The sequence below is a fragment of the Notamacropus eugenii genome, chromosome 3 (genome assembly GCF_028372415.1).
Source record: "Notamacropus eugenii isolate mMacEug1 chromosome 3, mMacEug1.pri_v2, whole genome shotgun sequence".
NCBI classification, from domain to species: domain Eukaryota; kingdom Metazoa; phylum Chordata; class Mammalia; order Diprotodontia; family Macropodidae; genus Notamacropus; species Notamacropus eugenii.
Window position 1 is genome coordinate 153,343,870 of NC_092874.1, and position 14,799 is coordinate 153,358,668.

General features: G+C 37.8%; 1 protein-coding gene across 2 annotated transcripts in view; it reads left to right on the plus strand.

Annotated features, from left to right (window-relative positions):
- Nucleotides 1-14,799, plus strand: part of CCDC146 (coiled-coil domain containing 146) — a 187,666-nt gene that overhangs the window by 53,933 nt on the left and 118,934 nt on the right. Inside the window, exon 1 of one of the 2 annotated variants that reach the window (XM_072653161.1) lies at nt 557-650. The exons of the other annotated variant lie outside the window; for it this stretch is intronic. Within the exon in view, the coding sequence (XP_072509262.1) occupies nt 612-650 (39 nt within the window). The 5' untranslated portion in view covers nt 557-611. Of the gene's footprint in view, nt 1-556; nt 651-14,799 lie in introns of those variants that run through there. 2 annotated transcript variants of the gene reach the window in all.

Consider the following 14,799-nt stretch of genomic DNA (forward strand, 5'->3'; position numbering starts at 1 on the left):
GAAGGCAGACCATGTTGACAGTGGCCCTTTAAGGATTACAGCTGGCAAAACTGAAGGGATTGGTTCATTAGTCCAGAGGTAGGGCTGCCTTAGCATCCTGAAGTTAGGCAGGAGTTCATGTACAGGAAGCTCCAACCCTTCCTCCTCATGCTTATTCCCTAGAAACCATGTAATAAAGAACTGGAGAAACAGCTGAGTGCTTCCTTTCTCCCTGTCATTCTTCTCCCTGGCTCCTCCCACTACTGACCCTGCCCTAACTTTTTCTTTATAAATCTTATCATTAACCCCTTAAGTTTCACACATTGAGACAAAACCTCTATCACTCTACACTAGTTCCATCTAACATACGTATGAGTATATAATTGTCAGTGTTAGACAGAAACAATTTAAATATCATAGAACCACAGTTAGGATTACACAGGCTTAGCAGCTTCTACATTAAAGGATCAGAGGTCTTGGAATATGATATTCTGGAAAGCAAAGGAACTTGGATTACAATCAAAAATCAACTAGCAAAATTGAACATAATCTTTTAGAGGAAAAGATGGAATTCAATGGAATAGGGGACTTTCAATCATTCCTGATTAAAAAACCAGAATTGAACAGAAAATATGATCTTCAAATGCATGACTGAAGAGAAACATAAAAAGGTAAAGAAGAAAAAAAAACCATGTTATTCAATAAGGTTAAACTGTTTGCATCCCTGTACAAGAAGATGATAGTTGTAACTCTTGAGAACTGTGTTTTTATTATGACTTTTAGAAGGGGGATACATAGACAGAGGGTGTGTGTGTATAAGTTGCCTTTGATATGATAATAAAAAAATTAAGGGATGAAAAGGATTATACTGGGAGAAGAGGAAAGGAAGAGGCGGAAAAGGGTAAATTACATTACATGAAGAGACAGAAAGACCTATTGTGTAAAGTTATTTTAAAAGGAAGTTCTCTTTCTATCTCTTCTTGAGTTTTGTTGGTAATGTATAGAAATGCTGATAATTTATATGGGCTTATTATCTATCCTGCAACTTTGCTAAAGTTGTCCATTGTTTCAAGTAGTTTTTTATTTGATTCTCTGGGATTTTCTATGTATACCATCATATCATCTGAAAAGAATGATAGGTTTGTCTCCTCGTTGCCTAGTTTAATTCCTTTTATTTCTTTTTCTTTTCTTCTTGTGAAAGCTACCATTTCTAGTACAATATTGGATAATAGTGGTAACAATGGATATATTTGTTTCAACTCTGGTTTTATTGGGAAGGCTTCTAGCTTATTCCCATAACAGATAATGCTTGAAAATGGTTTTAGTTAGATACTACTTACATTTTAAGGAAAGCTCCATCTATTCTTATACTCTTCAGTGTCTTTTAATAGGAATGGGTATTGTATTTTGTCCAAGGCTTTTTCTGCATCTATTGAGATAATTGTATGATTTCTGTTAGTTATTGTTGATATGGCCTATTATGCTAATAGTGTTCCTACCATTGAACCAGTCCTGCATTTCTGCTATAAATCACACCTGGTCATAGTATATTATCCTCATGATAAATTGCTGTAATCTCTTTGCTAATATTTTAATTAATATTTTTGCATCAATATTCATTAGAGAAATTGGTTTATACTTTTCTTTCTCTGTTTTGGCACTTCCTGGTTTAGGTATCAGCACCATATTTCTGTCATAAAAGGAATTTGGTAGAACTCTGCCTATTTTTTCAAATAGTTTATATAGTACTGGAACTAATTGTTCTTTAAATGTTTGGTAAAATTCACTTGTAAATCCATTCTGGGTTTTTTCTTAGGGAGTTCATTAATAGCTTATTAAATTTCTTTTTCTAAAACAGTTATTTAAATACTATTTTCCTCTTCTGTTAATCTGGGTTGTATTTTTCTAAGCATTCATCCATTTCACTTAGATTGTCAGATTTATTGGCATTCAGTTGGACAAAATAGCTCCAAATTGCTTGAATTTTTCTTCACCAGTGCTAAATTCCCTCTTTTCATTTTTTTATTTGTTTTCAACATTCATTTCCACAAAATTTTGAGTTCTAAATTTTCTCCCCATCTCTCCCCTCTCCCCACCCCAAAACTCCAAGCATTCTAATTACCCCTATCACCAATCAGCCCTTCTTTCTAACATCCCTCCCTTCCCTTATCCACATCTTCTCGTTTGTCCTGTAGGGCAAGATAAGTTTCTATACTCCATTACCTGTATTTCTTATTTCCCAATTGTATGCAAGAACGATACCCAACAGTTGTTCCTAAAACTTTGAGTTTCAGCTTCTCTTCCTTCCTCCCTTCCCACCCATCCCCATTGGGAAGGCAAGCAATTCAATATAAACCATATATGTGTAGTTTTGCAAATGACTTCCATAATAGTCATGTTGTGTAAGACTAACTATATTTCTCTTCATCCTATCCTGCCCCCCATTTCTTCTCTTCTCTCTTTTGACCTTGTCCCTCCCCAAGAGTGTTGACTTCTAATTGCTCCCTCCTCCCATTACCCTCCCTTCCATCATCCCCCCACCCTGCTTATTCCCCTTCTCCCCCACTTTCCTGTATTGTAAGATAAGTTTTCATACCAAAATGAGTGTGCATTTTATTCCTTCCTTTAGTCAAATGTGATGAGAGTAAGCTTCATGTTTTCTCTCTCACCTCCCCCCTTTTTCCCTCCATGGAAAAGTCTTTTACTTGCCTCTTTTATGAGAGATTATTCGCCCTATTCCATATCTCCCTTTTTCCTCCCAATATATTCCTCTCTCACTCCTTAATTTCATTTTTTTAGAGATGATTCCCATCCTATTCAACTCACCCTGTGCTCTCTATCTGTGTGTGTGTGCCTGTGTGTGTGTGTGTGTATGTAATCCCACCAACTACCCAGATACTGAAAAAAGTTTCAAGAGTTACAAATATTATATTTCCATGTAGGAATGTAAACAGTTCAACTTTAGTAAGTCCCTTATGATTTCTCTTTGCTGTTTACCTTTTCATGCTTTTCTTGATTCTTGTGTTTGAAAGTCAAATTTTCTATTCAGCTCTGGTCTTTTCATCAAGAATGCTTCAAAGTCCTCTATTTCATTGAAAGACCATTCTCCCCCCTGAAGTGTTATACTCAGTTTTGCTGGGTAGGTGATTCTTGGTTTTAGTCTTAGTTCCTTTGACTTCTGGAATATCATATTCCATGCCCCTCGATCCCTTAATGTTGAAGCTGCTCGATCTTGTATTATCCTGATTGTATTTCCACAGTACTCAAATTGTTTCTTTCTGGCTGCTTACAATATTTTCTCCTTGACCTGGGAACTCGGGAATTGGCTATAATATTCCTAGGAGTTTCTTTTTTTGGATCTCTTTCAGGAGGTGATCAGTGAATTCTTTCAATATTTATTTTGCCCCCTGGTTCTAGACTATCAGGGCAATTTTCCTTGATAATTTCATGAAAGATGATGCCTAGGCTCCTTTTTTTGGTCATGGCTTTCAGGTAGTCCCATAATTTTTAAATTGTCTCTCCTGAATATATTTTCCAGGTCATGAGATATTTCACATTATGTTCCATTTTTTCATTCTTTTGGTTTTGTTTTGTGATTTCTTGGTTTCTCATAAAGTCATTAGCCTCCATCTGTTCCATTTTAATTTTTAAAGAACTATTTTCTTCAGTGAGCTTTTGAACCTCCTTTCCCATTTGGCTAATTCTGCTTTTTTAAAGCATTCTTCTCCTCATTGGCTTTTTGAACCTCTTTTCACAAATGAGTTAGCCTATTTTTCAAGGTGTTATTTTCTTCAGCATTTTTTTGGGTCTCCTTTAGCAAGGTGTTGACCTGCTTTTCATGATTTTTTTTGCATCTCATTTCTCTTCCCAATTTTTCCTCCACCTCTCTTACTTGATTTTCAAAATCCTTTTTGAGCAATTCCATAGCCTAAGACCACTGAATATTTATTTTGGATATTTGGGATACAGAAGCCTTGACTTTTATGTCTTTCCCTGATGGTAAGCATTGTTCTTCCTCATCAGAAAGGATAGGAGAAGATAGCTGTTCACCAAGAAAGTAACCTTCTATAGTCTTATTTTTTTCCCTTTTTTGGGCATTTTCCCAATCAGTTACTTGACTTTTTGGGTCCTTTGTCAAGAGTAGGGTATACTCTGGGGATCTATAAGATCTCAATTCCTCTAAGGTGGCACAATCAAGAGTGTACAATGGTGTGGGAGCAACAAGAGATTTTTATGCCCAGAATCTTAGCAGAGTTTCCTCTTCACAACCACCTCTCCTCCACTTCTGTCAAGCCAGCACTGTGGTCTGAGATTCAGATAAGCTGCGGGGGCAGGGCCGCCATTCAGTATAAGATAAAGATCAGCTACTGCAGGGCCTCTACACAGGGCTGAGGTAAGAATCAGCTGCTCAGTGCCTCCAGCGTTTTTTATGCCCCAACAATGGATTCAGGCTGCTGTAAGGGGCTGCTGTGGGAACTGCTGCCACCTGCCTGATGTGGCTTCTGTGGGTGCTGCCTGAGGCTGGAGCTATGGGAAGGCCCTTCTCCCTTCTTGACCAGCTGAAAAAACCCTGTCACTGACCTCTGGCTCCTGTGGGTTGAGGGATCTGCAAACTGCTGCTACTATGACTGGGGATTCCATCCCCAAGGCCTGCTCATGTCCTTCTCCCAGAGCCGTGCTGCACAGCCAAGGATGGGCTGGTCTCCACTCCGCTTCAGGTGTGACAGACGTTTCCTGTTGGCCTTTCAGATCACTTTGGGCTGGAAATCTCCTCCACTCTGTTGTTCTCCACTTCTGCTGTTCTAGAATTTGTTGAGAGTCTTTCTTTACAGGTATTTTATGGGCTGTGTGGGAAGAGCAAGTATATGTATGTCTTTCTACTCTGCCGTCTTGGCTTTGCCCCGCTCTTTTCATTTTTGACACTGGTAATTTGGTTTATCTGTTTTATTAGTTTTTTTCATAAAACTGGCTCCTAGTTTTAATTATTAATTTTAAATATTAAATGAATGAAATAAGTATTAAATTAAATAATTATCAAATATTTAAGTTTTAAATATTTAAATATATAATTTTAATTTAATTTCAATGATTAGTTCAATAGTTTTCTTTCAATTTTGTTAATCTCTCCTTTGATTTTTCAGGATTTCTAATTCAGTATTAGGGATTTTTGATTTGTTCTTTTTGTAGCCTTTTATATTGAATGCCTGTTCATTGATCTACTCTCTCTCTGTTTTATTCATGTAAGCATTTAGAGATATAAAAATTTCCCTAAGAACTTCTTTGGCTTCATTCCATAAGTTTTGGTATGTTGTCCATTATTTTCATTCTCTTTGATGAAATTATTGTTTCTGTGATTTGTTGTTTGACCCTTTCATTCTTTCAGATTAGATTATTTAGTTTCCAATTAAAATTAATTTTTAATCTATCTTCATGGCCCTTTATTACATGCAATTTGTATTACATCGTGATCTGAAAAGGATGCATTTAATATTTCTGCCTTTCTGCATTTGATTGTGAGGTTTTTATGCCCTAATACATGGTCAGCTTTTTGTACATGGTACCACTGAGAAAAAGGTATATTTCTTTCTATCCCCATTCAGTTTTCTCCAGAAGTCTATCATATCTAACTTTTCTAAAATTTTATTCACCCTCTTCTTATTTATTTTTGGCTGGATTTATCTAGTTTTGAGGAGGGGTTGTTGAGATCCCCCAATAATATAATTTTGCTATTTCACTTACCTTCTCTAAGAATTTGGATGCTATACCATTTTGTGCATGTGTGTTTAGTATCGATGTTATTGTCTATGGTACCTTTTAACAAGATGCTGTTTCCTTCTTTGTCTCTTTTAATTAAATCTGTTTTTGCTTTTGCTTTGTCTGAGATCAGGATTGCTACCCCTGCTTTTTGTTTGTTTTACTTCAGCTGAAGCATAATATATCCTGCCCCAGCTTTTTACTTTTATTCTGTGGGTCTCTCTGCTTCAAATATGTTTCTTGTAAACAATGTATTGTAGGTTTCTGGTTTTTAATCCACTCTGCTATTCACTTTTGTTTTATGGGAGAATTCATCCCATTCACATTCACAGTTACGATTATTAACTGTGTATTTTCCTCCCTTCTATTTCCCCCCTTCTGGTACTTTTCTGTCTCCTTTCACCCTGTTCCTCCTAACTAGTGTTTTGCTTCTGACCACCAACTCCCCCAGTCTGTTCTCCTTTCCATCATCTCCCCTCCCTTTTCTTTCACCATTCCCTCCTACTTCCCAATAGGGTAGGATAGATTTCTCTACCCAACTGAATGTGTACATTCTTTGCTCTCTGAGCCAAATCCGACGAGAATAAGGTTCAGACATTGCTCCCTCTCTTCTTTCCCTCCATTGTAATAGGTCTTTCATGCCTCTTCCTGTAATAGAATTTCTCCTCCCCCTTTCCTCTTCTCCTAGTATGGTCCTTTTTTTACCCCTTAATTTATCATCACATTAAAGTCAACTTATCCCCACATCCCCTAACCATACTCCTAACTGCCTTTATAGATAAACAGTCCTTAAGAGTTACAAGTATCATCTTCTCTTACAGTGATGTAAACAGTTTAACCTTATTGAATAACATAGTTTTTTTCTTTCCTGTTTACTCTTTTCATGCTTCTTTTCAGTCTTGTGTTTGAAGATAAAATTTTCAGTTCAACTCTGATCTTTTCATTAGGAAAGTTTGAACATCCCTGATTTTTTCATAATTTTCTTGCATAACTCTCTTCCTTTTCCCAAAGTTTTCTTCTACTTCTTATACTTAATTTTTGAAATCCTTTCAGAGCTCTTCCAAGAGGACTTTCTGGGTTTGAGACCAATTCATATTCTCTTTTGAGGCTTCGAGTGTAGGCACTTTGACATCATGTTCTCTTCTGAGTTTGTGTTTTGATCTTCCCTCTTGCTATGTAGCTTTCTATGCTTAGGACTCTTTTGTTTTAGCTTCTCACACTGGAGGCCGGGGGCCTGGTCACTGGCTTTCTGCACAGGGGCCTTGGGGGCTTGCCTACTGTGCTAGGATAGCCCATCCTAGTTTGCACCTGTTGTACTCTGGGTTCAGGGCCTGGCAGTTTGCCTGTTGCCCTGGGACTGGAAGCCTTCCTGCTGTGCCACTGGTCTGCTGAGCCTGAACCATGGGGTTTCAGTTGCTGATGTGTGCTGTGGCTAAGAGCCCCCAGCTTTACACCATTGTTTTATAAAGAAATTCCTAAATATCCTGTTAAGTAAGAGCTAATGGGTGTTTGTTTTTATCCAAACCTGTGATTTTACTGGTATGGAGAGCACCTATAATCCTCTCCATCAACTTGTCTGTGACTTAGAATCTCAGCCAGAGGCACACAGCCAATTATGTTTTGGAAACAGGTTTTGATTTTAGTTCCTCTGGACTCCAAGGCCAACTCTCTCAACAGGGAATCAAAAGACTGAATAAATTTAGAATCTGACTATCGATGACAACTAGAGAGTCAGTGAGACATCGAGGATGACAGCTGGCCACAGAAGAAAGGGATTCAAATCCCACCTTATATATACAGGCTATCATGTGACCTTGGTCAAACCACTTAAGCTTTAAATGCACCAGATAACTCTCCTAAGCATTTAGTTGTAGAAGTCTTGCCACTTTGCATTGGTAAAGGGAATTTCCTAACCAGCTTCCTTATTATTGAAATCAAAAGTGTTGCTGCCATAACAAAATAATAACATTTATTGAGGGCTGTAAGGTTTACAGAACACTTTTTCACAGCAACCATAAGAAGTAGAAAATGTGAGTACGAGTTGTTTTCCCCATTACCATGTTAGCTCTGTGAAGGCAGGGGTGTCTTTCTTTTTGCTTGAATTATCTGGAAGATAAAAATAATAAATAATAAATGTTTCTTGTCTTGCTTTAAGGATCTTGGATAAGCTGTCTGGATTGGGTCACATTAAGTCTAGGTCTGCGTCAAAGGGAAAAAATAATGAACACAGATGAGCTCCCATAATGTGTTCTAGACACTAGAATCTTAGGGATGTTTCCTTTACTTGGCTTTCTTTGTATTATAGCACTTAGCACACTGCCTGACACACAGTAGGCACTTAATAAATGCTTGATTCTTGCTGTTCTCTTGTTTATATCAGCTTTTACACATTTATACAACAGATATTAGTACTTAAGCATTTAATTATGCAAAAGTTATATCAAGAGTTACTGGTCTCATTTGTTTAAGAAATACCCCATAAAACTGTCCAATTCAGTCTAAAACAAAAGAACTTTTTAATGCTGTTTTTCTCTAGTGGATCCTACTATGCTGTCCAAGAGAGAAACCTCCTATGGAGAATCTTTTCAAGGAGTGCTTACAAATGCATAGGCCACTCGATACTTTTTCTAACACATCACACTGTGGCCTCTCATTCTGAGAAGTTAAGCAGTATTGAGGTCCCCACTGAGGTCATATCACATGAATTTGGTTTTTTGACTTTTCCATAAACACTAGGCAGCCTGAGAGCTAAAACAGATTAAGTTAATAGTAGAATTTACCCACAGTTGGCAATTGGCAACGTACATCGATTTGACAAGGGAATAAGGAAATAAAGCTAAAGACATGTAAATGTTTAAAAAATAAATAGAAAATCCACAAGGGCTACTAATTCTTATGCATAATACTGAAAGGAAAATCATATACAAGGAACATTTAAAGATTTGATCAGTGGCCACTTAATATCTAATTTACTAATACAGTGCTAGACTTTGGCCAACAGATAGATTGCTTCATCCCAAAATTTTTGTAAATTATTTTTTTGACCTTGGAAAACATTTTCCATAGAACTTTTATATAAATGATGGTTAGATTCCTAGACAATCCCACAAAAGTTGATTTAGTTCATAATATAACAGAAATGGTATATAGTATTTATATTAATCTCTAATAGGAGCTCTTCACCTCATGAGGTCAGAATTCTAAGGAAGAAAGTGAGATCTGAGGAGCCCCAATAGCCCTAAAACAGAATCCAAAGGTAACAAGGTGGCTACGGTTAGAGCAGTTGGCCTGGAGGCAAGAAGACTTGAGTTCAAATCCAGCCTCAGACACTTACTAGCTGTGTCACTTAGAGCAAATCACTTAAGCTCTTTTGCCTTAATGTACTGGTGAAGGGAGTGGCAAACCATGCCACTATCTTTGCCAAGAAAACCTATCCATAGTCAGTATGGTCCACAGGGTCATGAAGAATCGGACATGGCTGAATGACTGAACAACAACAAAGACAGGATCCAGAGGCAGAAGTAATATAAAGGGGATTTAGGCCCCCAGTGTCTGTGGGTCTAGTGGCACAAAAAGTGTCAATGACAGGAAGCTTTAGTGCCTTTGGGTAAGGTTGCAAGGGTGACCATTACATTGCATAAGACATTTAATAAGATGAATATTCATAAGGCAGTGCATGGAATGACATGTCCAACTCCATTTCACAATTTCAGAAACAAATCTAAATTTGCTGTTGGATTATACCAAGATTCAAATATGCACAGAAATATCTATTTATTTTGAAACCTAATACTTATATCTATTGGGACAAAACTCATAGATTTAATTTTATACGTAAATATATTGTGGAATCATGGCATCCAGTTTTATAGGTAAGGAAGTGAGATCTAAAGAGATAAAATGACTCTTCCAGAATCACAAAATGAGTTGGTGTCAGTATTAGAACTTAGGCATCTAGGTGGTATAGTGGGTACAGTGCTAGACTTGGAGTCAGGAAGATCAGAAAGAGTTCAGATTCTGTTTCAGGGACTGACTAGTTGTATGACCTTGGGTATGTCATTTAATAGCCTCTCTCAGCCTCAGTTTCCTTCTCTGTAAAACCAGGATGAGAAACAAATAAGATAATATAAGGAAGAAATTTTGAAAACTTTAAAGCACTCTGTAAATGCTAGCTATTATTATTACTAACTGTCAATCCAGTGTTTTCTCCACCTCTCACAAAATGTTGCCTCTTGCTTGACATAACATGATGGGTATGTCAACATACTCATGCCATGTTTAATAGTGTAATTTACATTCACTTAAGATTACATGGTACATCAAATTCAATAACTGCTTTTATTCTCATCATTTTAGTACACAAAGTTAAATAATTTGTTCCAGGGCCACCCTGCAAGAATAGAATTTAGAAGCAGTGAGCATTTTCCTGGACAAATAAGAAAGTTAGCAAGGGTAGAAACTAAACATCCTCATCTTCTGTTCCTCAGCTTCCATCTTACAGTATCAATGGAGAAGTTCAAGGGGAAATCTTGAGTTTCTGTTCTTTTAACAAAGAATATTTTTACAATTAATCTCATTCTGAAAAGAAAAAAGTGAGTGTCATTGTCTTTCACAATACTGGATACTGGAAGTGGAACTAGAAGGGCACCATTCTGTAGCTAGTGTTGTTAGAATATTGCACTATAAACACATCCAGGATTCATAGGCAACAGAAGAAATAACAATGTGAACAGTAGCATCTTCAAATATTGAAGATCTCTCTCCCTCTCTCTTTGATTTCTTATTGATTTAGATGCAAGATAAAACCACATTAGCCACATCTTCTTTGCCTATCTGAGCCAACTACTTTGTTTTTTACATTCTAGTTTTGTTTGTAGCAAGAATGTAAAGACTGGAGGAGCGGAGCCATGATGGCAGAGTGGAAAGTCACATATACTCTAGCGCTTCCCCCACAGCCCACAAAATACCTGTAAAAAATGACTCTCCACAAATTCTAAAGCAGCAGAAGCCACAGAACAACAGAGTGAAAGAAGTTTCCAGCCAAAGGTAACCTGGAAGGCCAAAAGGAAAGGTCTATCATATGGGACCCAAGTGGAGCCCAGCCCTAGCCATGCGGCACTGGGAGGAACAGGACCTGAACACACCTCCAGGGCAGAGTTCCCAGCAGGGAGGGTCCCAGATACCTCAACCCACAAGCCACAAAGAAAGTTCCAGACGTCAGTGTGGGAGGGCTTTCCCAGCAGGGTGAGAGGGGAACAGGGTTCCTGATGGCAGCAACAGTAGCAGCAGAGTGCAGGCAGCTACAGTGGCTGGGAAGCAACCTGAATCCATGGTCCAGGCAGCTCAACTTAAAATCTCTGGCAGTAGGGAACAGCTGATCTAAACCTCAGCCCTGAGTGACAGCCCCATCACCACCCAAAGCCCTGGGGAATTGAGCTGCTGAGTTGAATCTCAGCCCTGAACATGATACTGGGGAGAGGAGGGGCAATAGGACCATCCTCTTGACAAAGGATTCAGAAGTCAAGTAACTGGCTGGGAAAATGCTGAAAAAAGGGAAAAAAAATAAGACCATAGAAGGTTACTTTCTTGGTGAACAGGTGTCTCCTCCCATCCTTTCAGATGAGGAAGAACAAAGCATACTGTCACAGAAAGAACTTAAACTATACTCAGGTGATAGAAGAGCTTGAAAAACGAGTTAGCATCTTGCTAAAGGAGAACCAAAAAAAAAATGCTGAAAAAAATAACACCTTTAAAAAGAGGCTAACTCAATTGGGAAAAGAGGTCCAAAAAGCCAATGAGGAGAAGGAGGCTTTAAAAAGCAGAATTAGCTAAATGGAGGAGAAGGTTCAAAAGCTCACTGAACAAAATAGTTCTTTGAAAGAGAGAATTGAGTTCAGGGAAATGAATGACTATGAAATAAACCAAGCAGTTAAAAAACAAAACCAAAAGTTTGAAAATATAGAAGATAATGTGAAACATCTCATTGGAAAAACAACTGACCTGGGAAATAGATCCAGGAGAGACAATTTAAAAATTATAGGACTACCTGAAAGCCATGATCAGAAAAAGAGTCTAGACATTATTTTCCATGAAATTATCAAGGAAAACTGCCCTGATATTCTAGAACCAGAAGGCAAAATAAATGTTGAAGGAATCCACTAGTCACCTCCTGAAAGAGACCCGAAAAGAGAAACTCCTAGGAATATTGTGGCCAAATTTCAGAGTTCCCAGGTCAAGGAGAAAATACTGCAAGCAGCAGAAATAAACAATTCAAGTATTGTGGAAATAGAATCAGGATAACACATTATTTGGCATCAAAAGGGATCAAAGAGCTTGGAATAGGATATTCCAGCAGTCAAAGGAACTGGGATTAAAACCAGGAATTACCTACCCAGCAAAACAGTATAATACTTCAAGGGAATAAATGGTCATTCAATGATATAGAGGACTTTCAACCATTCAAGATGAAAAGACCAGAACTGAATAGAAAATTTGACTTTCAAACACAAGAATCAAGAGAAGCATGAAAAGGTAAACAGGAAAGAGAATCATAAAAGACTTCCTAAAGCTGAACTGTTTACATTCCTACATGGAAAGATAATATTTGTAACTCTTGAGACTTTTCTCAATATTTGGGTAGGTGGAAGAATTGTACACACACACACACACACACACACACACACACACACACACACATGCACACACATGCACACACATATAGACAGAGAGTACAGGTTGAGTTGAATCAGAAGAGAATGATATAAAAAAATAATAAAATAAAAATTAAGGGATGATGGAGGAAAATACTTGGAGGAGAAAGGGAGAAATGGAATGGAGAAGGCTATAACTCATAAAAGAAATAAGAAAAATCTTGTTCAGTGGAGGAGAAAAGGGAGAAGGGGAGAGGGGAAAAATGAAGCTATTCTCTCCACATGTGGCTTAAGGAGGGAATAACATGCTCACTAAATTTGGTATGAAAATCTATCTCACACTACAGGAAAGTAGGGGAGGAGGTGACAAGTGGGGAGAGGGGAATGATAGAAGGGAGGGCAAATGGGAGAAGGGAGTAACTAGGAATAAATACTTTTGGGAAAGGACAAGGTCAAATGAGGGAATTAAAAAAAATAAGGGGGATTCAGTAGGATAGAGGGCAATATAGTTAGTATTATACAACATGATTATTATGGAAGTCTTTTGCAAAACGACACATATTTAGTCTGTATTGAATTGCTTGCCTTCTCAGGGGGAATGGGTAGGGAGAGAGAGAAGTTGGAATTCAAAGTATTAGAAACAAATGTTGAGAATTATTGCATATAACCAGGAAATAAGAAACACAGGTAATGGGGTATAGAAACCTATCTTGCCCTACAAGAAAAGAGAGAAGATGGGGATAAGGGAAGGGTGGGGTGTAATAGAAGGGAGGGTACGTTGAGGGAAGGGGTAATCAGAATGCAAGGTATTAGGGAGTGTGGGGACGGGAGAGCTGGGGAGAAAAATTGGATGTGTTACAAAGTGATGTAAAAGCAATTTGTATTAAAACAATTGACTGAATTAATTACTGAGACTAAATCAGAGACATCTTTAGTCTGGGGAAAAGAATTTTAGTCTAAGTTTCCTAGAGGCAGGTAACCTTGGATAAAATTTGGCATTGATGGAAAAGTTAAGGCTTTAATGGTAAATTTGATTTTATGATTGCTTTTCATTCAGGAACTAGACCATGTATAGAAAGGCATGTAAGCCACTTAAGACTTGCCTCAAAAGATGTTCCCTAGCCAATGTGAAATTATAGTCACATCTGAAACCTGGTTATTGGAACTTGCTATTTTAAGATTCTATGGGACTATTAACTGACTGTTCTTCTGAGTCTAACTCCAGGTATGGATAGCAAGAAAGATGGTCTGAGCCTCCAATCCATGATGCCAGTAAGCCTGTGAGATGCTGGTATGAACTGAAAAAGGTGATCTCAAGGGAAGGGTGGGAGAGCTGCTGTTCAGCCTGGGCTGAGGTAGGATTCTCCTGACTCAATTTCCCCATTGACACTTGGCAGACTTTAAGCCTGGCTGAATACAAGTTGACAATCTACTCCTGCCTGGAACTGACATGAAGTTGGGGAGATATTGTTTCCCTGCAATGTCCCTACTCTTAGTGGCAATTTCCTATAGTCAAAATGTTTGTAAGTCTAATACCAGATCTATTAAATTATAGATTGTTGGTAGGGGAACATCCGAGGTCAAGTCTAAAATTAAGCTATTAGGCTTAGGACAATCAGGTCAAGAGCTTGTGAAGTTAGCATACATAGTTATTATTTGTGTTTCAGTTGGTTAAGGGTAAAAAAAAAATTCATTTGTGGTCTATATTGTCAATGCTTTAAAAGAAGTATCACCTGACCAAAAGTCGGAATTCTTTTATGTGATATGAACTACGTTAAAAATGAAAAATAAAAAAAATAAGAATAAAAAAAAAGAATGTAAAGACTGATGTGAATCATTTCCTCCAGAACTTCATTGGTCAGTAGTAAAAGCTCTCAGATTTAGAGTAACTTTGTAACAAAGCTAATGCTCATAGTTGGATTATAAATTGTATGGTTTCTACCACCCTGTCAGTCACTGCAGAAGTGGAAGGGAAAACACACAAGCAGGAGGACCATTTTCATTTTTCGTTTCAAAAGTTGGCAAAGAATTGTTCACCGAGCGTCTAATCTGGGGGTGATGAGCCTCTTTGTACTCAGCTTGACTGGTGACTGCTTTTCTGGCATAGCAGAAGCTGCCAAGGCATGCCCTCCACCAGCCTAGCCCTTAAGTACCCAGGGTCACTTCCAGGACACCTTGAGGATTTTTGGAGAATTAATGGGCAAGGGTATGAAGAAATGCAGTCATGTACAGCAGATACTATAATAATAGATAAAATGCTGAAGAGTTTAGGTTATTTTAACAGAGTTATAACACTGTATTTTAACATTACTGAATCCCATTAGTGGGGACATTTCAGTTTCTAATTACAGCATAAAACAGTGACATTTCTTAGGAGAATGTTGGACTCAAACATTCCTCAACTCTAACACTGTGT